The sequence below is a fragment of the Amphiura filiformis genome, chromosome 11, assembly GCF_039555335.1.
Source record: "Amphiura filiformis chromosome 11, Afil_fr2py, whole genome shotgun sequence".
Lineage (NCBI taxonomy): Eukaryota > Metazoa > Echinodermata > Ophiuroidea > Amphilepidida > Amphiuridae > Amphiura > Amphiura filiformis.
This window is the reverse complement of record NC_092638.1, coordinates 4147144-4174850: the sequence shown is the minus strand read 5'-3', so window position 1 is coordinate 4174850 and position 27707 is coordinate 4147144. Positions and strand designations below refer to the sequence as shown.

Here is a 27707-nt window from a genome sequence, read left to right as displayed (position 1 = left end):
CAAAGCTCTTGTCGATTATGTACGTTATGGTATACCCAAGCGGATACACAGCGACCAAGGCCGTAATTTTGAAAGTCAGCTTATCAAGGAGTTGTGTGGCATCTATGGCATTCAGAAGAGCAGGACCACACCCTACCACCCAGAAGGTAATGCCCAGTGCGAGCAATTTAACAGAACCATGCATGATCGTCTGCGGACCTTACCCCCAGAGCAGAAGAGGAGATGGCCAGAACACCTGCCAGAGTTGGTGTATGCCTATAACTGTACACCACACTCATCAACTGGGTATGCCCCATACTATCTGTTCTTCGGAAGAGATCCTGTTCTTCCGATTGATCATCTCCTAGGTGTTGAAGAATCTGATGAAATCACAGAAGACTGGACATCAGAGCACCATAGACACCTGAAGATCGCCTTTGACACAGCCAGAGATATAACAGAAAAAGAGGCACTGAGACAAAGGGAGCGTATGAATCAGAAGGCTGAGGACACAGGTCTGCCCATTGGCACCAGAGTTTTTCTCAAGAACAGAGTCCTTGGCAGGAATAAGATTCAAGATGCTTGGGATGGTAATCCTCACAATGTCGTTGCCAAACCAAACCCGCATGGCAATGTCTATGTATTGGAACCACTGGATGGTGATGGACCACAGAAGACATTGCATCGTCGTGATATTTTGGATGGACGAGGACTGACTGTAGATATAACCCTCATCCCCAAAAGGATCAGCCTGCAGAAATCAAGATGTCCATGCCAAGGCCAACCGACTCTGAAGAGGTCTCTGATGACGAAACTTGGGAAGTTCAGGTGTGTGCTCTGGACAAAGCAGGGGATCACACCAACACCAACACTACCGCAACAACTAGCCTCCATCCTCCATCATTAGCCACGGAGACAACCAGTTCAACCTCCATCGCAACCACCTCTGCTGCTTCGACAACCAATGCCACAGACTCTTCGACAACCAATTCCACTGATGACCCCAATTCGAAAACCAATGCCACAGACTCTTCGACAACCAATTCCACTGATGACCCCAATTCGAAAACCAATGCCACAGACTCTTCGACAACCAATTCCACTGATGACCCCAATTCGAAAACCAATGCCACAGACTCTTCGACAACCAATTCCACTGATGACCCCAATTCGAAAACCAATGCCACAGACTCTTCGACAACCAATTCCACTGATGACCCCAATTCGAAAACCAATGCCACAGACTCTTCGACAACCAATTCCACTGATGACCCCAATTCGAAAACCAATGCCACAGACTCTTCGACAACCAATTCCACTGATGACCCCAATTCGAAAACCAATGCCACAGACTCTTCGACAACCAATTCCACTGATGACCCCAATTCGAAAACCAATGCCACAGACTCTTCGACAACCAATTCCACTGATGACCCCAATTCGAAAACCAATGCCACAGACTCTTCGACAACCAATTCCACTGATGACCCCAATTCGAAAACCAATGCCACAGACTCTTCGACAACCAATTCCACTGATGACCCCAATTCGAAAACCAATGCCACAGACTCTTCGACAACCAATTCCACTGATGACCCCAATTCGAAAACCAATGCAACAGACTCTTCGACAACCAATTCCACTGATGACCCAAATTCGAAAACCAATGCCAATGCTAATGACACCACTTCGACAACCATTGCCATAGACCCTACGAAAACCAATGCTAATGACACCACTTCGAAAACCAATTCCACTGATGAACCCACTTCGACAACCAATTCCACTGACGACCCCTCTACGAAAACCAATGCTGGCCCCAAACCCCTTCAACTACCAATTTCTGTGATGATTCCCCTACACAGCCCGATTCCAGTGACGATTTCACCCCGACACCTGAGGCGTCTAGTTCAACTTCCCCAGAGCCCCCTATTCCCCCCACCAAGACGTTCAAGAAGAATACAAGGAAGAGAACCAATTGCAGAAGAGGTTCTTGCAAATGTGAGCAGATCCAACTTTATTGCGGATGCAGATGTTGTCTGTCTCATCATCACTCATTGTAATAATTAAAGATATAAAGGTAAACAGGGATGAGATGCTGATTGTCGAGGACGCCAACATTAAGCAGGGGAGTGTGTGGCATGTGGTTAGGTCACATTTATTAGGCCTTACATCACCCCCTCATTGGCACCCTTGGTTAGAAAACTTTGTTCCTTAGCCGAATTTGCATGTCAATGTACTTCTGCTTTGTGTTCGTTCAACCTGGGCAGTCACCATCTCACCTCAGAGGAGTCAAGATGACCAGGGGTTGTTGCCACATGTATGAAATAAAGAACACAAAACAGATGTTAACGTAGAATGCTGTGTGCTGGTTTCATCCGCTACAAATTATAATGAGGACTCACTTATTTGATAATTCTGATTTGAGATCTATCGGTTTTGCCGCGGAAGCCCAAGTAGAAAATAGACTATGATGATCATTGGATTTTGAGCAGGCACATTGCCCGAGAATTTTGTCCCCAACATTCACATTATTTTTGTCAAATTTATCAACTGTGAACTAGCTATGATCATACACGGCATCTATTTGTTATCAATCCAATCTAACCGCAAGGACAGTTTAACTTTCACGCCAACACAAAAAGTCGCAAATTCCAGAGATAAGTATCTACGCTATAGCTCTGAAATCCAGGTATATTCCCGGGACCGTCAGAAATCGATAAATGGCGCGTATTCTGAGGTTTTAAAAATCATCACAAGATCTGGACTACCAATCACAAGCCAGATCCAGTTTCTGGAATACCTTTTCCATTGACGCCTTAACCCTCTATCAAGTGATACCAAAATAATTACAAATATACACCACATAATGCCGCCATTGCTTCATGTGAGCCTACCATAGTTCTGGCTATGTACAAAATTAATTTTTCGGTTAAAATTTTACGAACACACGAAATGACAATTTCAACCACTACTGCGTAAAAAGTTGATATAGTTGAAATAATTTTATAAGAGCAAATTCAAAAACAGAGATTTTAATGTAAAAACCTATGGTGGGCCTCACCAACCCCTCTCTTATGGTCATTTTTGATGGCCAAACCTATACTACCCCCGGGTAAAGTGCTGGTGTAAAACGTTTGTCACTAAAATGAGCGTAAAGGATGGATCTACGATTACCTCAAGTTGTTTGGGCGTGCGTGAAGACGCGTTTTTGCTATGCCGGATGAACCCCTGAATTACTAGTAAACATTTCAAAAAATCAATGAAAGTAGTCCACTTAGGGAGATAGCAAACAGATGGAGTACGTTCACAGAAAAGATCACATGTGGTAAATAATTATAACAATTGTACACAAATTAATTTTTGTCGATTTGAAAAATTTAAAACACTGTGAATAGCGGAATCCTATTTGCTACCCACCCAAATGTCTCTCTTTTTTATATGTGACCGTCCACCACGAATGAGCCGTAAATGTCCTCAATTGTATTCTGAGTTACAGTGTAAAATGGGCATGAAGGTCATATTCATAGGTATTTCAATTTGGTGCTACGTGTATCTCATTAAATGAGGTACACGTAGCACCAAATTGAGGTACCTATGAATACGACCTTCATGCCCATTTTACACTGTAACTCAGAATACAATTGAGGACATTTACGGCTCATTCGTGGTGGACGGTCACATATATCACTTTTACCTTGGTCCAAAATAATCACGTTCTCCAAAAATGATGCTTTCAGAAAAGGTTGCACTTTTTCAAAATCCTATACATAGGTCTTATGTATAAAAATGTTCTCGATATCAACGTGATCAATGTTTTGATTGATTTAATTGTTTGCTTGTTTTCTTTAATTTTATGTGCCCGATAACTCAGTCACCCGTGCAATCATCGTTCAGTATAAAACGATGACTCATCGACATGAATATGGACATGAATGGGGTTTTCTTAGGAAGTTTTAATTCAGAAAGCATTCCAAAATGAGGAGAAAATAAGGGTTGTAGTGTTATGCTTAGTTCTTTCGTTGGCGGCAAAGAGCTACTAAATTATATTTGTAAACGGGTCAAATGTATGCGTTGAGAACTCATTTCTCTTTCTGTAGTGATTTTAACATTTTGACACAACTGCTGATTAAAAACTTAAAAAAAAAACCCATTCATGTCAAAATTCATTACAGAATCCTCATTCATGTCACAATTCATTTCAACGAATCATTGGTTTTGTACTGAATGTGTGACTGAGGGATCAGACACCAAAAGTTATAGAAAAAATTCAATTAATTCAATCATAATCGAGAACGTTTTTGACATTACATGTTAAAACTTTTTCTGAAAGCATCGTTTTTTTTTTTGTGATTTATTTTTGACCAAAGAAATTGATTTCGGGAATGAAAAATCCACAGATTTTTGAATCTGTCAAATTATGCAAAAAAAAAGTTTGTAATTTTAGGGGGGGGGGTATTTCTTTTGAACCCTGTAGCTAGAGTGTGCTGCACGATGGGTATAAAAACATTGTATATTTGGAAATCCAATTGTTACAGGTTACAAATTTGACATGTTCTAGCTCTAATCAGACCATGTTCTCCATCACCAATTCCATCATGGAGAACTTTTGTCAAATATGGTACACTTGATTTTTTCTTTCAAATTATACTTTTTCTACTTGCACAGGGGCTCACACGTGCACATGGACAAAACTATCCGAACAACATTTCGAGGACTTAGAACCAGAACCACCTATGTCCATTTGTTTTCTCAATTACGTGTTATTCATTTCGGTAACAAATGGACGGTTAATTCTGCCCTCCATAAGAAAATGTAAGTGACTTTGGGGTATATGCATGCATGGTCACTTGCATTTAGCCTATTATGGAGGGCATAATTAACCGCCCATTTGTTGCCGAAATGAGTAACATGTAATTGAGAAAACAGGTGGTTCTGGCTCGATTTGTAACTCGACAAATGAACTTTTCGTTCCGGAAGTGTTTCGATTGACTTTAAATCTGGATTGCCGTGATTCATTATGTCAAATCAAGCAGTAACAGATTGGATATTTACCAGGTGTTGGGGAGCGTGGGGGGCTGGTACCCTAATTCCCCCAAACAAGTACCTCTGAAAAAAGTCATTGTTTCAGCCAAAACAGGGTAAAATGCCAAAGCTTCAAATTAAAAAGAATAATTAACAAAGGGACCGCTAAAAGTTCATTTTAGGAAAATGAAGTCCACTTTTGCATGCAAGCAATTTTTTTTTATGGAAAAAGGTCCATTCAGGAAATTTAATCCCTCAACAGGCCTGTTAATTTGTCACGTACAGCTTCCAAGTCAAACAGAAACACCAAGATTTAATTGTTTGAAAGAATATTTTATTTTCAAAATTTCTCTTATCAAGATTATATATTTCTCAAATTTACAAGAATGAATCATAAATATTTCAGTAATTTAAACAATTATTTCTAGAAATCATCTATACCCAGCAATCATAAAACGTCTTCAGGAACATTTCCAAAAGAGAAAAGGTTGTCAAAAAAACGTTAAATGCTAGCTATAAAATGTTTAAATAACATTTAAAAGCAATTCTAAAATTTGCTGAAAAACATAATGTTAATTCAATGGTGACAAACACATTGACAATAACATTTTCAAATTTTAAAAACGTTTTTGTAGTTTGAAGACGTTTTCATGATCTTTATTATGGGCCGACTTTTAAATGTTATTAAAACGTATTGACCCCCCAAAACAAAGTAAAATACAAAACAAACATTTTAATCACATGTTTTTTGCTAGGTGTGACACCGAATAATACAATAGGAACAGCCACAGTCTACAAAATTACATTATTGATGTCCATAATGATGCTATTTGATCAAAAAGCCAATTATGATTGATGGCTGTTCCTACGGGAACAGATCATTATTCCGAAGGACTGTTATTCCGAAGGGTCATTATTCCAAAGGTAAATTACTCCAAAGGGTCATTACTCCAAATTTACAACAAGGTTTGTTATTACTCAGAAGGCTCATTACTCCTAAGGTTATTATTCCAAAATTCAGAATAACAACCCTTCAGAGTAAATTCCTAGTGATATACAAGCTGTATCAAAATGATTGGTACCCATCAGTACTGATAGTTATTGAAAAGCCTGTTTCTTCCCAATCCAATGTAGGATCTTCTTGAAATGACCATTATTTACATTTATATAACTGTTTATCACATTAATCAACAAATTCTGTGAATCTTACGTTGCATTGTGATGTGGCAGTGATGTTCATATTGTTGAAATTTGATGGGTACCAATCATTTTGATACAGCCTGATTACAGCTATAATCAAGCTACTTAATTGTTTTTTCAAAACACATTTCTATCTTTTTACAGATCAAAATCCAGATCCCTGTCTCTCTGTATAAAAATGTATACTATACAAGGAATGTAAACTGAGAAGTATAAAGGAAATTTCACAATATGGCTTCATTGACATTTTGAAACATATAAACTGCATTTTCTAAGCTGTATCGCAACAGCAACCCAAAACTATCCATACTACACAATAATAGGCATGCTCATACTAATTCATCTAATAAATCGTAGCACACTATCTATCAAATATTCTACAAATCTTATATCAAATTATAAAGTAACATTATATTTTAGTACTGCATTAAGTCATTGCACAATTTATACTTACAAAAAATTTTTATCTAAAATTACAAGGCACAGGGTTTTGGCCAATATTTATTTGTTCATTGGGCTATTCCACTTGAAATCCACACTACCTGTATGGGAAACATGACTTTAATCTCTCACACAAGGGCAGTGGCGTAGCGAGGGAGGGGGTGCCCTGGATGCCACTTCAGGGGGAGGGGTGTGGGGAGCCTAATTGGCCAATTCAGCATCGATTTTACGCCCCTTCAAGCGACAAAAGTCAAATTTTTTGCACGCTTCGCACACGTTTGAGCACAAATAGTCATTTTAAAAATCAAAGCAATTCTCGCTATTCACAATAAGAGCGCCGCCAGCGGTTGCGATGTAATCGTGATGTATCATGGGAAAAGGTTAGACATCAAGTCCATGCATATCTGAATATTACCATGCTATTACATAGGAACACGTGACAATATTTTTAGTTTGTCAATATAATGGTATTACACGCAAATCGATAGAGAAAAAATTAATTGTGCACATTTCAAATCACATTATTAAGTATTATTGAGTATCGATTCGCGTAACACCTTTATTTTGACAAACTAAAAAATATTGTCACGTGTTCCTATGTAATAGCATGGTAATATTCGTATTATGGACTTGATGTCGACCTTTTCCCATGATACATCATGTGTCAGAATTGGGATGGGGGCGCCCAAACCCCAAGCTATGCCACTGCACAAGGGGTATAGATTCAAATGAAGTCACCCATTGAGGTAGCCCAATGTTTGAAATTCACACTCCCTGTGTGGAAGATTAAGGTCATGTCTTCCATAGGGGGAGTATGGATACCAACTGGAATAGCCCATTTAATTGTGACCAGTCATATCAAAAGTGTGCATTTTATGGCAAACGACTTTTCAAGATAAGGATGGAATTATGCATGAAAAAATAAAGCACATTTCAAAGAAACCATGACTTATTTTCACTTATAAAATCTGATTTCCTGGATCAATTTTGACAACATATGTCTAAAAATAAAGCTGATTAAATTCTACTTAACATGAAAGTTGAATCTCAAATTGATTGTTTTCCTCTAAAGTTTACCCATTTGAAAAGACTGGACACATTTTACAACTTAGTACCTATACCATAATTTTGATCCCATCACATAAAAGCATATACTGTATTCGTTCCAATAAGCGCCCAGAGCGCTTAACAAAGTCATTTTGGGTGGGTGCTTATTTTTTACATGGTTTACCTAATTTTTTCCTAAGGCTGAGTTTGATAGAAGTATACTATTCAGGTATACGGTGCACAGTTTGCAGGTGCACATGTACAGCTTAAATCGAGCAAGGTAATTTCATAGTACCGGGTCACATAAGAGGGCACTATTTGAAAAGGTGTATACCTGCGTACCTTTCTAGTAGCTTTTCTGATGCAGAAAATGTATTGCAAGTTTACACAGGACTTCTAATCTCCCAGCTATTTCACAGTATCAACGTCTCACTTCAACATGAATAAAGAATATAAATTTGTACAAAGGTCTGCGGTTGCAGGTGAAATCAAACACATCCAGCTAATAATAAATACCTGTTGTTTGGATTGTAATTGTCTGGAGACACATTTCACCTGTCCTCTATGGAACCCTCAGTGCTTTAGTAACAAACAAAAAGGTTTTATAAAGGCCTAAATCATGGTTCTGACAAACACTTTGTAAGAATCCAAAATGATTAAAGGGTTCTTTCAGAGTTCTTGTCTTGTGAGCTCTATATTGAGGACAAAAAATGTTCTTAGCCTTCATTTCTGAGTACATGTATAAGTTAATATGTTGACTAATGTTGAATACATGATTTTAAGATATCATACATATTGTAGTAATAAACAAGACATGATTCTTTTAGATTTCAGTTTGTCCAGTAAATATACAAGAAAAATCATCCTGAAGTAGTGTAACATTGTATGATTTTGTTCATTGCATGATTTCATTGTAATAACATCTGTAAAATACCAAACTACAATAAGCAATTCATGATTTGTATTGTAACTTTTGAGCATATAAAACAGGCACTTAATTAACATTATTTTTTCTATACACATGTTACAAAGCATATTAACAAATGAAAATATTAAAAAAGAAGCAACAATGAAGGAAATAAACTTTGGCACACTCTGACTACCCATGTTGCACTAGACAACAAATCGGTAGGCCTACACAATGAAAATGGGAGAAATGCATTATGGGAAGTGTAAGATATCTTCTCTGGGATGACAATATCAAAACAAGAAATATCAATATTCATTATTTTCAGATCATGTTCCCAGATCTGATCTTTATGTGACCTGATCCAGTCCACTCAGGCTAAAGTTATATTTTTTCAAAATTGAGTTATTATCAGGTTATAAGAAGTAACAAATGTCCTTTCTGTCTGTCCAAACCCCATGTTTATAACCGATTTGGTTGCAAAATTACCACATTTTACAAGTTCATAATCTACCTGTGACATACTCTAACTCTAACTCTAACCTATTTCTGGCTATATCTCAGTTTCGTACAGGGTGTATCAAAATGATTGGTACCGAAGACTTTACATTTTTTGCTGAATTTTTTTACTATTTTTTTTGCCAGTTTGGGGTTAATTGTTTAAATATTTGTAATTATAGTAGTTTTATCTTCTCTAGAAATTTTAGATCATAAAGATAGCACATTCTATTCAGAAATTACATGATTCTAAAGGAAAGTAGGTGTTTTTACTCTTTTCATCGTAACGCTGCATGGATCAGTTAGCGCACCATTGTCAAAGCTCTATTTTACTGCAAATACCCTCTGAGGATGATATGTTGAAAATCATGGAAATGTTTAATATTTTCCTTGCCTATTTCTTCATTCATAATATATATAAATGTTATAATCAATATTTATTGCTTGAGAATAATATTATTTATTGGCAGAATGGCTATAGACTGTACACAGTGTAGGTTAGTTTAGACCTGGTAAAAGTTATTGGAATGGCTCCACAGTATTCCACACTTCAGTGTGCATTCATAGTTAAGAAACACTGGTCGACACGAAGCTATGGAGAAGTGCAGAGAAGATTTAGGAGACAGTTTCTAAGAGCAAGGTGTATCCCATGCAAACGTGCTATAACTTGCAATGCTTCAAAATTTGATATGGGCAGTTACAGGATGGACCCATCCCAGGTGTTAAGTTCTTTTAAGATAGAGCTTCACCTCACACTGCCAGAGTCGTAAGGCAGGGACTTCAGGAACTATCTTTCTAAAAGCATGTGTAAAGCAATTTTATGTTATGTATACTGAGGTGAGATATTGAAAGCTATTGAAGAGTATGTATGCAATAAATGGTTCAAGCAGAGAACATATTCATCTTGTGTTGTGTAAGTCAAACCATGATTACGTCGATCTTCGTTTAAATGACAATAGCTCCCAGATGCATCAGCCTATCAACTTCAGATTAATAGATCAATAAGTTAACATATGCCCCTTTCTATTTATAGTACAAAAACTATATTAATTAGCAATTTCATATTTTTGATATATTTTTGAAAATGTCACATAGCCCGGTACCAATCATTTTGATACACCCTGTATTTGCTGACATTAGCCTGAGTGGACTTAATTGGGTCACATATAAAATACAAAATATTGATTTGACATTGCATTATTGCTGGTCTCTTTAACCTCATCTATATGAGACAAACGTTCAAAAAATTCCATTTTTTAACATATATCTCAATTGCTAATGAATGTATTTTAGTAAAAGGAATTGTTACTCCAAATAAAACTTTAGTAGGCAACTTTGTGACCACTAGATAGCTGCTCTCTACTGCATTTCTCTAACTTGGTACAGGTTATATAAACTTCTATAAGGGACAGGCATGTATGAATCAATGCCATACCACAAGTTTCCTCAACTTTTTTTATGCACATTAACAATGGTCACCAATTACCCATGCAAATAATAGGTTGGAAACTGCATGCATCTGAATCTGTATAACATTCAAACATGTATATACTTTAGTGTACCTCAATTTTGATAGTGACGGCAGTGCTTTTTTTGATGCACGCTGCAAGCATGATAACACACCAGTCCACATGCATGATTCTAAACTGCATTCTGCAATATATGCATCTATACATTTTTTGAGGTGAACCAAAGTTTAGTGGAGACAGACACACAGGGTGAAGTATGCGCAATCAGATGTATGTCAGTGGCTTCGGAAAATGTTCATGATGGGGGAGGGGCTGACAAAAACATTTTGGCCCAAAATAGGTCAACAAAATTTCTGGTATCTGATCACAGCTTTTTTACTTCACCTGGAATTATTAGCAAGGCTGAAGGGTATTCGAGCCGCTGCATCCATTTTATTGGGGAAGGGGGAGCAAACTCCCACTAGACCCCAGTTCTGAAGCCTTTGTAAGTTTTGTTGCATGTTGGGGACAAATGCTGATCAATATTTGGAGTAGTTATGCACAGAATATCCCTGCATGCCCCCTTTTCATAATCAAGATCTCATGACTGTACGGAAATAGAGAAACCCAATATTTTACAGAGCAAAACTTATTGCTTATATTATTGGTGTAGATTATTCTTGCCTCAGTTCCAGTTGCAATTAAGGGAGTGGTCATTATTTACACCAAGGGGGAACAGGGATTTTGGGGTGGATTGCAAAATCCAAAATTTTTGGCAGAAAAGAGGGGGGAAATGTGAAATCTTAAAATGAACAAATTCATAAAATAAGGGGGAACACAGAATTTTTATATTTTGAATTTTTCGTCAAAAATAAAAACAACAAACATTGAAATCACCCATTTTCCCCCGATGTAAATTGTGACCAGCCCCTAAATCAGGCATCTGATTGGTGATGACTTTCTTGTTGATGTTCTTGTACTGTGCTTGGTACTTGTTTACTTGCCCCTCTGTCTGAATGTCCACCAAACTCCTATAAAACACACAGAAGAAACAGACAAAGATTAGGAAACAAAGTTTATTCATCAGGTATGGTGATGGACACGTTTGTTCTTACAAGACCAGTATTCGCCCATCCCACGGTCATCTCAAGACGAGGTTCTACACGCAAAGTGCATGCTGTGTGTGCATACGCCTGTCAAACGCATGTTTTAATTACTGCATTATGCTTTGCAAATGCCTTCTGATGTGTTGCTAGCACAAAAGCATGCGTTTGCAGGGAGAACCTTATTTTGGTAGCATGATGGCATATCTGTGCAAAGGGCGAAAATGATCGTTAGATGATACACTCATGGTTCTCTTGTCTTGAGCAGGCAGGTTTCTTTGTTGCTGTGATTATCTGCCAAAAGCAATGACTTAAAATGGAGAACTCTGCTATGTTTCCGTTTCATGCTGGCAACAACCTCCATACTGTTTTGCCACAAACAAAATGGATGGGTATTTATTTGTACAATAAATGCTTTATTGATATTTCAAATGTTAGGTCAGTTGGATATGCACAAAAATAATCAATCTTTACTCTCCCCGTACATATTTTTGTTGTAATTCAGCATAGTTTTGGCTGTCATAGGTCTGAGCAGCATGCTATTTTAAGTGTTTAATTTAATTTGTTTGTATGAACAAAAAATAAGATAAAATAAAAGAAGAATTAAAAACTTCATATGAAAAGCTTCCTGCAAAACCTATAAAACATGCTGCATGTCAATGAATTCTCAGTTTAAGATACATGTTAATGTTTCAAGTTAGTACAATATTAAGGCCTAAAATGAAGTTTGTATTGCCCTTTAGAACAAATAGGTATTTTTCCCTCTTCATATTTGAATTTTTATTTCTTTGGTATAAAAATTTGCAAAATATTTGTAATATAAATTTATACCGCTAAACTCTGATATATTGAATAAACAAGCCTTACAAACCTTGCTTGCCATATTTTGTGATGAACTTGAATTTAAAAAAAATTGTAAGTGGAAAAATATTTAAAAAAGTAACTGACTGACCAACCCTGACTTTACAGCTTTAATGGCAATACAAACTTCATTTTGTCGACCTCAGGAAAAGACAAATGGCAAGTAAGATTCTATGCAAACAAATATCATCCCAAACCCTTGATAAAAAGAACCTCATGCCCCATAGAATACTACTAATTTGACATTATTACAGATATTTATGAGTATATATGACAAAGTTATGGGTTAAAATATCTGTTTATTCATACAATGACAAATGTTAAATTATTTTGTTCAACTACTTGGTGGACATGTTTGTGACACCGGCGATGAATAGTGGAATATTGGCGATGGCAGCTACATGTACTGAGAGACTAGACTTAATCAAGTTCTGTGCTATTGGAAGTAAGGTTTCTTATTACATCAATTCTCCAAAATGTCAAGTATATGCAATCACTTTTCTCTTCCTCAATTTGTTATTTTATTTTTATGTAAAGATCCTACACTACCCTAGAGATGAACACCTACTTCTAATTTAAATGAACAAAAGTAGATCCCCTAGCCAATGAAAAAATGACAGTTATCTGATGAAAGAGCAAGCCATATAGACACTGACAAATAGCTCGTTTTAGACATGAACATACCAGAAAAGCGTAATGGTAATGATGTTGATTCATTATGAGAGAGGGCCAAATACTTTGTCTATAGGGTATGATAGCATTCATTGGGCTATTCCAGTTGAGATCCATACACCCCCGATGGAAAACACAACCTTAATCTCCCACACAGAGAGTGTAGATAATGGTGTCACCCATTCAGGTAACTTTATTTGAATTTCATGCTCACTGTGTGGAAGATTAGGAGGTGTATGATTTCAACTGGAATGGCCAATTACTTATTACTATCACTTTCAGGTAGACAAAGCATATCCACAATTATTATGGAATATTCATGATATATTTTCACTCAAGATAAAGTCAGCATGCATTGTACAAACCTGCATTGATTGATTTAGATATTTGCACTCCTGTGTAGGCTTATTCTGTTAAGCCTAACTCCTCATTCTATTAGGCACAATATACAGGTCATTGTAAAAATTGAAAAACAAACCACAAAAACATAAATAAATGTATATGATGCTATCAAATAAATTATATCTTTCGATACAATTAGTTGTGTTTTGGAACAAAAATTATCATATTCACAAATAAAAGTGGTGTTATAGCACACTATGCTATTTTTGGTATATCATGTAAAATAAAACGATGTAACTAAAATGCATGGACAAAACAAAAAAAAGCATGGGACAACACATGACATAATTGTTATGCTTAGCAACAGTGCAAAGCAATAGCTTTTTTTCTTGGAGAATTACATAGAATATTTTACCTTTGCAGATTCCCAGCTGTTAACAGTAAAATCCTGAATATGAAATAGAGGCCATTTTACTAAACTGGTTGAGTGGTATACAGAATAATTTGAAATGTTTAGCATCTTTTTGGGTTAGGTTAACCCCATGGGCACTACCAGCTGAAGCTCTTAAGCTTAAATTTGTGAAGAGATCTAAAATCTGTTTGATTTTCCAGCTACCAAAGTTATCTCACAGCAAATTTTTGCCAGGATTGTAGATGACATACAATTCAAAACTCTGCTCTATGTTTATAAGTCACTGAATGGACTCTGTCTACAGTACCTAAATGACAGTGTACATGTGGTTATGAAAGGATCTCAGAAACCACCCAATCTGATCATGGCCTTAACCTTGTCGTACCCAGGATACATAAATGTGCTGGGGACAGGCCCTTTTCAGTGACTGTTCAAAGGTAGTTGTGAAAAACCCTTTTAATCCGTATTCTCAATGATACCAATGTAGAAAGTTTTTTTCTCAAGACATGTTTGTTTCAATGTGTTGTTGTTTGTTTTTAGCTTGCATTATGTTTTTCCGATTTTTTCTTTTCCTCTCTCTCTCATAGTGCTTTATAACTATTAGCAAAGCTGCTATATATGATTGTTGTTTTATGTTAATGATAAAAGTTGTATAGTTTTGATTGGATACTGAAATAATTATATAATGTTATTAACCAATCAGAGGCACTGTAACAAAGGCAGCAGTGTCCATTAACCAATCAGAGACACTGTAACAAAGGCAGCAGTGTTCATTAACCAATCAGATACAATTTAACAAAGGCAGTAATGTTCATTAACCAATCAGAGGCACTGTAACAAATGCAGTAGTAGTCAATGGGTTATTATGAGTGAGAGTATAGAAATATGTGAAATCTGAAAGGTTGAGAAAGCAATTACTATTAGGTTAAAGATAAATATGATGGTACAAAGGAAGGTATAGCAAGCTATTAAAACATAATGTAAAATCTTTTTAATGAATTTGGTAATTTCTTTTCATACCTGATTTTTGGCATATCTAACAACACACACTTAAAGCCATATTGTAACATTTGCTGAGGCTGATGCCCTCAATATTTTTCAAAATTATGAAATGTACTTTATGTTACAATATGGCTTTAATTGGAATCCACCAAATTTGTTGTGTTTGTAGGTCAACAAAGCCAATTTTGAATAAATGTTCTTATCAAATCCCCCATATGGCTGCACAGTTAAGCGGCCACTATAGTAAGCAGTGTGTTTTTCCCCTTTACCTCATCTTTGGCTTAAAATGGAATTAAAACCTTCCTTAAAGTTGTTACTGATATTATTTCATAATTTTGGGCAAAAAATAACAAAATTAAGATTTGATAAAAATTGTTTAGTATGGCTTTAAAAGCTGCAAATAGTGATCCTCTTACACTTACCTTGTTTGGGGTGTTAAGTAGAAAGAATTATATAAGATATTTAACAAATGGACTGCCATCCCAACAAACACAAAAATGTAGTAGAAACGTTTTAAACAAGTTATATTTTGGGTTTTGGTTTAGGTAAAAACGTTTTAATAACATTAAAATGTTGGGTTATATATTATAAAAGGTCATGAAAACGTTTTACAACGTTTTGTATAAAAACACACTACAACAATATTTTTTAAATGTTTTAAAAATGTTATTGTAAAAATGTTTATTGCAAACATTTTTGGCCAAATATTTTGTCAACACTTAAATAACATAATGTTAAAATATTTGCAGTAGCTTATCAAAAAATGATTTTGAATGTAATGAAAACGTTTTATACCCTTTATATAACCCGACATTTAAACGTTTTCTGACAACCTTTTACGAATTATGTCGAAAACAATTTGTGTTAGCTGGGATATTATGCCCACCAAACAAAAGAGCATGTACACAAAGTACCATAAAGGCATTATAAATCGTAATTTCTTGGGCTTGCATCTTTTTATTTTTGATCCTCCCATATATATTTATTGTGTCTCTCATTGTCTTACGCACTGCTATATAGTGAGGGAAGTATCACTTCTTCATCATTGAATACTATTGGCTGTTATGACACAGTGAGAGAGTGCACAATCATGACTAGTTGAGATTACCCAAGTACCAGGCCAAGTACCAGCTGTGAACTCAGGTAGTATAGTGGTATAAGATGTTAAACCATACTCTAGTAACCGGGGTTCAATCCCCGCTGAGTCCTGATTTTTCAGTTCTCTCAATTTATTATATGTTAATTTGCCCAAGCTTTTTAAGTCATTTAAAGCTTATAATTGACATGTTTAATAAACTCAAATATCACTGTAATTATTTACCATATTAGGGTTAATTAACCTTTAATTCCAATATAAATAGTTTGTTTGATTAAATGAATATACCAAAACTTGAATTTCAAGTACTGTATAGTAATGGGCAGACAGTTGGCTAGCTAAGACCCTGATTTTGTGTTTAATAACTTTTAATAAACTACTGGAAAGAGATTGTGAAATGATATGTGTACCAATCATTAATTTTCACATTGCAATAATTGTATTCTAATTAAAAAAGATTTTGTAAAAATTAACTTAGGCTTACTGAATAGTGAATAGTATGCTGAACTGTTTACACTTTAACTGGACTATTCCAGTTGAAATCCATATACTCCCTATGGAAGACACACCCTAAATATTCCACACAGCTATTGTAAATTTCAAATAGGGTTACTCCATTTGAAATCTACACATCTGTGTGGGAGATTAAGATCATATCTTCCATAGGGAGCATAAGGATTTCAACTAGAATGGCCAAATGCTGCAAGTTGGCCGGTTATTTAATCAAACAAAACATTTCTTGAGATGAAGCTGGATGAGTTTGGCAGTTATTTAATTGGCAGACAAATGTATGGAAACTGTATGGAACAGACAAACCTGAGAGTGTTGCCTATATGCAGCAATTCCAAAGTTCAGCAAATCAAAGAAGTGAACCTTCTTCACCCTATATAATATGAATGAGAGACCCACACATATGAAATCACATTCCATAATCCAAACATCTTTGTGAAACTGAATAATTGTGATGGTATCTTTAGATTAAATTGTTATTTTTAGAGCTTTCTTAAAGGCTAGTGGTACGATCATAACACATGGTGTTTTCTACTTCACATTGAGACCACCCAGACATTCTTATTCCCAGTTTCGAGTTAAATTTCCCCAGTAGTTTGGATTCTAAAAAGAAAAATATGTATCTAGAAATATACATGACTTCCAGGGTGGTAACGACCAAGATACCATGATTTTGTTCATACAGACTAAAAAACATTACAAGCCTAAAATTTCACTGGGGATATGAGAAAAATTTGAGCTTTCATCAGATTACATTATAACCTATGCCCTTTGACCGACATAATAACCCCTCCATCATTGACATTATCTACCATGAAGGTACTTCTTGTACTTGTTGACAATAGTCACAGTTTTGATCAAAATGTTTCAGAGAAACCATTAATTCTTCTTTAATCGTTATCAGCATTACACTAACAAATGTGAGTATAGGCGACCATTTTGAAATTCGCATTTGATGGCGAAATTATTTTGGAATGAGATTTAAAAAACAAATGGGAAAAAATTGCATGGGTATGTCAATTAGAAGCATATATATAAATGGATGGATGTCCAAAACCTTAATGGAAAAGGCAAGTACCCATTCATACATTAATCTTGGACTTGTTGTTTGGAGATGCCTATTATTGTGTCTGTTGTGTACAATGAGGTCACCCAAAGAAAAAAAAACTCCGCCATGTTTGGGTGTTCCTCATCACGGAGGGCAAAATAGTCTACCTCCTGATTATTTTGAGTTTTTTTATGTTCTGTGCGTAACATATTGTGCCAAAAACTTTCACTTAAAGGGGAAGCCCCACCAGAGCAGTTCTTCTGGGGTAAACCAAACCTACATGGGTGCTTACCTTTATAAGCTGATATAAATCACTTGTTTGATTTATAGAAGAATATTCATGCCCCCAAATGCATGGGGGGGGGGGGGCATAAATGCATGGAGGGGCATAAATAATAAGTTTTAAGGTATACCCAAAACATTTTGTATCTCTATCGCAGTACATTTTTCATTGTATGATGCATATTGTTGCACAGTACACAAAATGTCATTTTTGCAAGGGACACAAAAACTGCGTAACTGTTCAAAGATGTTTTTTATTAGTTATATAGTGAATAAAGATGCCGCCTATATGATTCACCCTAGCAGAGCATAAGATAACACAAGACAAATAGTGTAGTGGTTAGACTCTGGACAGGTAATCCAGTGACCGGGGTTCAATCCCTGCTGAGTCCTGTTTTTTTCTCTTTTAAAATTGTTCATATGTCAGTTTGTTTTATTTAATCTGTATTTGTTTAATTCATAGGGATTATACCCAAAGAGTCCCAACTCAGATTTGCCCTGTGCATAAATAACACTATAGTAAAGGAGGGGTAAGGACTATTTGAGTCCAATCTCTTTGGTTTCATTGTTGTACTGTAAATCATGGGTTACCGAAAGCCTTAACTCCACCACAATGATAACCATTGTGAGTTAACGCTTTCTGGTTCTCAACCCTCATTATATCAATGTTGGAAACAGGTCTGTGCACCAATTATTCACTAACATGGTTAAGTAATTGAATAATCAAAAAAGTTAAAAACAAATATGTATAATTTACTACCTGTTCATGCATTGAATTGTTCTTATACCAAACTTCATAATGTCACAATTTGGACCCTTATGTAATCAAACAAATGATTTCTTCAGATGAAGCTGGATGAGTTTTTGGCACTTATGTAATTGACATGAAACTTCAGACAAACCTGAGAGTGTTGCCTAATTACGCAGCAATTCCAAATGATGCAAATCAACCAAGAATCATGTGTCCTTCACCCTAATACAAGCAAGAGACCCAGAAATGTGAATTTACATTCTCTAACAGAAGCATCCAAAATATGAATGATGTGCTATCACAAGAAATAGTTTAGTTATGGTGGAAGGAGGTTTAAACTGCTGATTATGTTTCTCCTATATATATTGATGTTTTTCACGCAATTCTGGTTTTGTTATATCAAGAACGTTTTGCACATTACATGACTGTATGGAAAAGTGTAGTGGCATGTTCGGGGGAGGGGTGCTTTGGGGGCTGAGGGCCCCACACTTTGTTATAAATCATGTAAAATCAGACATTTTTTGGCAATTTTAGCCATTAAGCCCCGCATAACTCTGAAAGCCCTCTTAGCCCCCCAGCCCCCACACTTTGTTATAAATCATGGACAGCCGTTTTTTGGCGATTTTAGCCATTAAGCCCCCCACATAACTCTGAAAGCCCCTCTGAGCCCCCCTCCCCCACAGGAACAGATCCTGGACACGCAGGTGAAGTGTAACTTGATCTATCTGGAAGCATCATTTTGGAAATTGTGATTATTTTTGACCAAAGAAATTTGTTATGCAATAATGCAAAGAAATATTGTGTAATTTTAGGAGAAGATATTGTTTTAAACCTGTATATAACAAAGAATTGCATGATTAACATATTTTGCTGCCTAAACAGACCCCTCATTTATTATGTCAAAATATTTAATGTTTGAAAGGATATTTGCCCTTCCATATAAAATTAAGTGAATGTGAAATGAGAAACATACTCAAATCTAAAGCCTGAATTTGTGACATGTCATCTAATCATATACAATAGACAATTCACATTACAACTTATGACAATATGACCTTTGACCTACCTCATAACCACCTCCTCCATCAACGTCATCTACCATGAGATATTTCTTGTTCTTGTAGTAATGTCGTTTCTTGAGTACATATAAAACTACCATGTCACACACTATGGTTGCCTGTAATGAATAGGAACACAAGGAAACAATAATGTTGTTATCAAAATTTTCACAATTCTCGCATATAAATACTTGCTCAATGCTCTTAAAATTAACCTTATACCTTTTGATTTCATTTGATTTGTTCGGATTTGACAACCCTGGATAACCCAAGAAAGCCTCTATTGAAGCTTATTTCCATTGGGGTCCATTTTGAACACTGGGATGGGTTGGGAACAGTCGGGGGTTAACACCCTATTCTTTTCGAAACTGGCTGTGAAATACATGTACAGGTATGGCTCTCTGCACATGTGACCGATGGCTTAACGTCCCCTCCGAAGGACAGTACTTTCATGATTCATTTACCCAATTCTAAATGAACCATGGGGAGAGTGGAAGTCTGAATTTAATCTACAGAAGTTGCCAATTAATTTCAGACTTTTTTTTCCACGTCAATATCCCAGCAAATCGTCACAGCCGGGAATTGAACCCGGGACCTCATGCACTAAAGGCAAGTACCCTAACCATTGCACCACGCTCTCCCTACCCATAACCGCCTGGTTGGTACCCCAAATTAAAGAAATACGCAACTGTTTGGTATGCCTGGTAACGCTCAAATTTTCTAATGGATGATAAAGTCGAGTAAAATTTTCTTCACATGAAATCATAATCGGGCTTGCAATATTACCATTTACTTGCCTATATGAGAAAATGTGAAAGTGAATACAGTACTTTGGGTTCCAGGCTTTGGGCTATTAAAGCTAGGCAACAGGACTATGACATCAGTCATATTGATGACAGGCTGCAATTTTGATTTGATTTTGATACATGCTGAAGTAAATGGCTGTTTTCAATTTGTACAAGATATGAGCCTTTGTGAGTTTATCTGGTATACATATCAAAATCAGCATACATGATTGTACAATTGTACAGTCCTATATCCAGGGCTAGAATACTTTAGTTAATTGTTCCATTTATTTTCACTTCCTATAAGCTTACCAGAGATAGTAAAGCTAATCCAGCTCCTATATTTAGAAACAGTGGTATGATGTCAAATTTGCCAGCTTCTCCTGTCACAATGATTTGGAAGAGAATACCGTAGGCTTTTAATAATTTCCTTGTCTCGATGCTATCATCTTTGAAATAGTGTGCATATCTAGAGTCAAATTGAAAAAAAAAATGAAAATACAACTATTAATATCTTCACTCTTAACACTTGGAGCAGCAGAGCCAGTTATTCCTATAATTGCCATCAGATCAACTCGGAATGTTGCGCCTGATGTCAGAGCAGAGATTGGTTGCTGACCTGTGCAGTGTAGCACATTTCATCTGATGATGCCAGATGCAACATTCTAAGTTTAGTAAACTTATTACCTGTGCTGGTGATATAGGAAGACAGCTGTCCATATAACCACATATGCAATACCAGCTGAATTATCAGCCTCTAAGAACTATTTTGATTGGTTACAAAGAGAGCTATAATCATGTATTAAGCCAATCAGAGATATGGTAAGAACAGCCAGAAGGATAAAAAAAGGGGATTATAAGCTTAAGTGCTAAGAGATCTAAAAGCTCTATTTTATTGGTTACTAATAGACGACTATATCTTGTAATTGACCAATCAGAGACACTGTAAGAAAGGCAGTAGTTTAACATAATTAAAATAGCTATTTCACAGAGTGGCAATAAATACATTGCTTTATCAGTGATACACTAAATCAGAAAGTCTAAAGAAAATCATTGAAATTCAGATTCCTGCATTTTTGCAAAGTATTATAACATACCCTACCCTTAAGCATGATCTAGTAACTTGTACAGATACTAACAATTGAATGGAGAGTCATATTTATCAGCCCCGCATTTTCTTATTTTTTGCCTGATGAAAAAATATCTAATGACAAAGTTATTGACTAAATGAAGAACTTGTTTCCAAACCATGTTAAGTCCACAAACACATGTTTCTGATTTACCTGTGCGATATTGCAATGGGTTGTGATGCTATAGGTATAGTAATTTCAGTTGGATGCACCATTACAAAGCAAAAAGTGGATGGATGCACAGTAACAATACTGTGTGAGGCCTTTGGTTCCCAAATGCAAACAATAGTCTTCATATTGTTAAGCAGCATTGTTGTGGTAAATAATGGCTTGTTGATGGTACAACTCATTGTTGCTAATTGTCAAAATTGTCAAAGTAATTGTGATTGTAACACACAGGTAAATGAGAAACATGTGGTTGTAGAATATGGTTTGGAAACAAGCTCTTCAAATATATATCCTTCCATTTGAAACCATAAAAAATATTTTTTGCTCCTTTGCGGGGATCACAGACAGTGCCTTTAACTTACCTAAAATTGTATCCCTTTGCAATTTTAGCGTTTTTATTGTCCAATCTTCTGAAGCTGTATTTTGGTACACATTGATCCCAGCTGTGATCTAAATTACAATCCCATTTGATGAAGATGCCCATAACTCCTCCCTGTATAATGAGAAAATGTGATGGATCAGTGGTACAAAGACGTATATCCATTAGCTGCTGTGATGATTGTCTGTGACATACATGGGTTCAATCATGTACATGCATACCCTTTATATATGAGTATAGGTGCATGTACTAAATGTTCAAAAAAACCCATGGGGGCACTCACACAATATGTTGTCATCCTCGAGCAGAAATTCATGGGAAATGGTATGGATTTTGCCCCACATCTTGGACTGTACGGACCACGTTCAGTGTCCAAATTTCAGGTTCCTTTTGCTATAAGTGGTAGTCTAATGATATCGACCTGTCAGACACCGTTTAGGTTAGGAATATCAATGGTATGTCTAGCTATATTAAGCTGTTTTCCTGAGCTAGCCATTTTCTTGAATTACACACCCACAGACCAAAAAAAAATCTTTATCCAAAACAGTGATCAGTGAAAAGGGTCCCCTTTTCAAGAAGGTTTCAAGGAAGGTTAGTGATTTGGGTTGGTATTTTCAAATATAGAAGTTGGCCCCACCCTGGAACTCATGCATGTCACAAGCAATCATAATGTGTACAGCAACTATAGTGGAGAGATATTTTTCTGTCAGATCAAATTTACATCAGATAATTTGCTATCAAAGTATTACAGCTTGTAAATATCTGTATGTCAACTGGCTTATGATTTTGAGTCCTGAACCAAGATCAAAATGATCACTACACAAAATCTACCGTGTGTACTTTCATTTCAAAAGGAAATCCATTTACCAAGGGACTATACATTAGTTTGCTTCAAGTTCGAGTTTGGTAGTGACGTCAATGCTTTTTCGCGGTTGCACCGCAAGCGTGCTGACAAATCAACCTTGTATGCATGTATGTACGCTTTGCGTGATTAACTTTACGTGCATGATTTAATACTGCGCCCAGTGAAATACACATACGTCACTACTATACTTGAGGTGAACCAAATTATAACCTCTACGCATGTGTATATGCCCCGCAGAATTAAGTTAGCACGCTTGATTTGAATCTGCCACTGCAAAATCCAACATTGTGTTACTCTCCACTTGAGACAAGACACACTATAGATGAATGAAAATTTATCTCACGTATATAGGGACAACACAGGTGTAGATCAAGGTTGACCATAGTAGTCTTCTACCCAATATTTTAGATTACTTGCCATAAATTGTAGAACTGAACCATGCAAAAAAAGGCAGAGATGGATCCAGGTTTTTGAAACAGGCAGGGGGTGGGTGGGGGGCTCATGAAATTTTTTCAGACTTGCTTCACTCACCCACATTTTATGGTAAATGTGAACCTATTGGCAAAGACTGCATGAGGCCCCTCGGACTCAGAACTTTTTACCACAAATTTAGTCAAAATCATCTACAATATTGTCAAAATATTTGTGTCCGCTTTTTAGGAGGCCTCCTGGATCCACCCTTGTAAAGAGGGACCATGGGCATAAGGACCCAGTTAACCAACAATAATTATGCAAATTACATTAAACAGGAGCAGCCATACTTCATACTATAGCTATTAAACAGTTTTTAGAAATGGAAATTAACCCAGTAGGGGTAACCGAAGAAATACATCATGCAGCAACTTACTTTTACTAGTATATCCTGTCAATTATGAAATAAATAATGCAATAAATAAGTGCATAACTTATTGATAATTTTAATATCTAAAATTAATAATATTAGTCATTTGTTAAACTAAACACCTTAAAATAGCATAAAAAGTCTGATTTTGCATTTTTGGAACAAGCATAGGTAAGCTACTGAACCAAATCAAATGGCAAAGGTGAAAGCAACCTGATAAAGATAAGAGCTGCAGGTGTGTTGTCAAATGTGCATGAGACACCTACGATAGAGTGAGTGACAATATGTTTATGATAATATATACATAATATGATCAAATTGGCTTGATGATAATTGGTTGGGGAGCAGCTACACAAAACATTTTGAACAGAAAATAAATTATCTGATGATGACTTTAAGATGAGCTGGATGAAATAAATATTGAAAGCAAACAAACAACCACAAAAAGCCAAATAGATAAAAAGGGGGAAAATAAAATATTAAACAAATAAAATAAAACTTTGTTTGTCATGATATGACATGGCTGCTATATTGCTTGCACTGCACAAAAGAAAACGTTGCTGTTACCTGCTTTGTACTTTGATGATGGTGCATGATGATGATCAAGCAGCTGCGTACTTTCTGCAGTCTGTGCAATGTCAAGAACAGCGGAACACTGGGGTCACTCTCACATACAAGTACTACCCACCCACATCTGAAATAGGTTATTCCAGTTATAATCTATACACCCCTATATGGAAGACATAACCTTAATCTTCCATACAGGGAGTGTGAATTTCAAATAGGGCAACCTGAATGGGTGACTCCATTTGACATTGACACTCCATGTGTGGAAGATTAAGGTCATGTCTTCCATAGGGGGTATATGGATTTCAACTGGAACAGCCCAATACTTAAAATCATTGAATGGTGTTGTTGCACAAAGCAAACTTTGCACTCTCTAAATGGCATAATACAATCAATACAAAAAGCTACCTTTAATGGAGTTAAGATTGAAACATTTGATACATCTAGGGCGGACTTCACCAACATTTACAGCACATTATTCCCATTGTAAGTCCAAAACCCATCATAACTGGTAACATACAAATGCTAGAGAAGAGTAATATCATTTGGGTTTGGACTTACGATGGGTTTAAGACTAATAACGATGTGCTGTAAATGTTAGAGAAATCCGCTCCAGGCCATATGAGCAACGATAATTGCCAATGAAAATTGGGACAAAAAAGGCAGAGAAAGCATACTGTAAAAGCAAATTGTATCTCCCCATTCAGGTATCTCTAACTTGTGATGCCTTTGAAAAAAAAACAGCTTTTCAATAAAGACCTTGCCACACTATATGGTGATCAAACCACCCATTATCAGAGCTTTTATTTTTCAGATGCAGGTGTGTATCAAGTTGTTTGGAGAGCAACCCCCAAGGAAAACAGCCTTACCAAAAATGCAAAATTTTCAAAATCCTGATCTCCCGTATCCCTTACCAAATATGCCAGACTTTCAAAGTCTTCTTCAGTTTCTGAAATAATGTCCCCCAGTTTAAATATTGGACAGAATTTATCTGTTTTCTTGTTGTAGGTGCAACCCTTGAGGTAGTCTGCATCCGATGTCTCCAAAATATTTCTCCTGGAGAAAAGACAAAAACAACCAATAATCATATTCAAACTTTTTATTTTTGTTGGTTAGAATTAACCCTAAGGCTGAGTTCACATAGAAGTATACTATAAACGGGATACGGTATTCGCTACACGCTATTCGATCAGGCATATATAGGTCAAGTTTGCCCATTTTAAAACTGAACCTTCGTCTAATCAAATGCTTGTATTACTTCTAGAGCTCACATTGCATTCAATGAGGTGTCATAATGTACAGAATTAGTGCATCTATTAAAAAAATAATTTTACCCACATTATGGTTAATTTTAAAATTAGGACGGTATACGCTGCAAAATCGAACGTGCATGATTCCCACTAAGCTATACACAGGTATACAGCCTTTTCGAATAGTGCCCTCTTATGTGACCCAGTATTATGAAATTGCCTTGCTCGATTTAAGCTATATGTGTGCACCTGCAAAACGTCCAGTATACCTGAATAGTATACTTCTATGTGAACTCAGCCTAATAAGAGCTCATCCATGTTCGCTTTTGTAGGTTTTCTCCAGGATTAGTTGGTTTGTTATAAAAAAACTTCCTGCAGGCAATGGAGTTTGGGGAGCTGCACAGATAATTGGCGGATGTTACAATCTAAATGTGGATAAGTTTGCGCTGGGTTCAGTTGCAACTGGCCTAATTGATGTGATCTGATTCTGATAATTCACCAGTGGCAGCGAAAACTCTGGACAAATGTGCTATACAAATCTTATTATTATCATTAATATTTTCTACTTAATTTCAATACTTACTTGCTGAAATTGAATTTAGTGAATTGAGCAGTGTTTTTGATTAGTACTGTAAAGTTAACGATGTCCCTCAACACAGCTGATCCATTCCTGTAATAGGAAACCATATAATAAACTTTAGTATTTCACATTTATGATCTTGGTATTTTAGCTCTATCTCTTATATTAAAGCTATGATACATGTAAGGCCTATGCACTGCCTACTCTGACATCAATTTATTGTACAGCCAATTTTATACTTATAACATTTGATGTTTGACCCTTACACTCGATCCGATGTTACCAGCCATATAGTCTCCTCTGCAGCCAGTTTGGTTCTGCTCTCTCCACATGATGAGCAGAACCAAACAGACTGTGGAAGAGTCTATCAGCAATGAGGTAAACTATAAATAGCAACCCAACATTCAAAGTCCCAGTGCTTTGTATGCAATGAGAATGGGGGCCTTAATTGTGATTGTTCTATTGCCCATGTCTAACAAAACATGGTATTGATGTCAAGACAGTGTTTTGAAAAATATGCGGTAACAGTAGCAGCGTGCATCATAATTTCAACTCTTACACTTCATGGAACAGATGATGCTGGACTTTGCCTATTGATTCACCATCTGTTTCTTATTAGTCTGTAATGTTATCAGCATATGTGACACAATCCAGATAAATACTGATAATGTTGACATAGTTGTTTTTGAGTTATGAGCTGATATATGTCTTGCATTGTTTTATACAATTGTATCAAAATGGTTGGAACTGACAACTTGTTATTTTTGCAGATTTTCCCCCTATATGTTATGTACCAGTCTAGGCTCAATGTTTTACAGATTTAAAATTATAGTAGTTTTATCTCCTCTAATAATTTTTAGCCTCAATTCTAGGCATTAAATCACTGGATAGTTTCTCGATTTATTTTTGTGTTCTGATCTCTGTAAGTCTACTCCACATACCTCTGCTGTAAATATATCGATTATTAGCTGTCTTACAGGCGATCCTGCTGACTAGGTTATCATGGTTTAGAAAAGCAGGGATATGAGAGAGAAGTAACCAAAGAACTTGGTTGATACCAATTTTTATTACATAACAGCTCTCAACAACTACCGTAAAAACTTGATGGTTAGCATATGTGCTTACTATCAAGCGCTTTTGAAAACATCAAATTGTACCAAAGTCTGGCGCTTTACCAACTGAGCTAATGGGGTTGACACATATTTGCAGGTTACTTGTTCGTATATAACTAGATGTGTATCGATGATTTGATCAAAACACTTTACACTTTCGTGGATGAGGCTCTTCATATTTGTATGTTTTAAAAGCGCTCGATAGTAAGCACATATACTAACTATCAAGTTTATACTGTATAAGTTCAGTTATAGTGATCTTTCTTGTGGCAGATAGAAAGATCACTTTACTGATAAATTGAGAACTTGTAGTTGTTGCTTAATCTGGCCACATATATGTCCAAGCCA

At 36.1% G+C, this 27707-nt stretch overlaps 1 protein-coding gene across 4 annotated transcripts in view; it reads right to left on the bottom strand.

Moving 5' to 3' along the window:
• Positions 1–10725: 10725 nt before the first annotated feature.
• LOC140164241 (P2X purinoceptor 4-like) overlaps positions 10726–27707 on the bottom strand; it is a 34672-nt gene continuing 17690 nt past the window's right edge. The window contains exons 7-13 of one of the 4 annotated variants that reach the window (XM_072187502.1): positions 26251–26337; positions 25287–25473; positions 22128–22258; positions 20780–20936; positions 19691–19801; positions 13939–13971; positions 10726–11576 (exon numbers count right to left, since the gene is read on the bottom strand). In XM_072187502.1, coding sequence (XP_072043603.1) covers positions 11481–11576; positions 13939–13971; positions 19691–19801; positions 20780–20936; positions 22128–22258; positions 25287–25473; positions 26251–26337 — 802 coding nt within the window. In that variant the 3' untranslated portion in view covers positions 10726–11480. Of the gene's footprint in view, positions 11577–13938; positions 13972–16849; positions 16917–19690; positions 19802–20779; positions 20937–22127; positions 22259–25286; positions 25474–26250; positions 26338–27707 lie in introns of all 4 variants that reach the window. The other 3 variants (XM_072187505.1, XM_072187504.1, XM_072187503.1) reach the window with 3 other exon arrangements.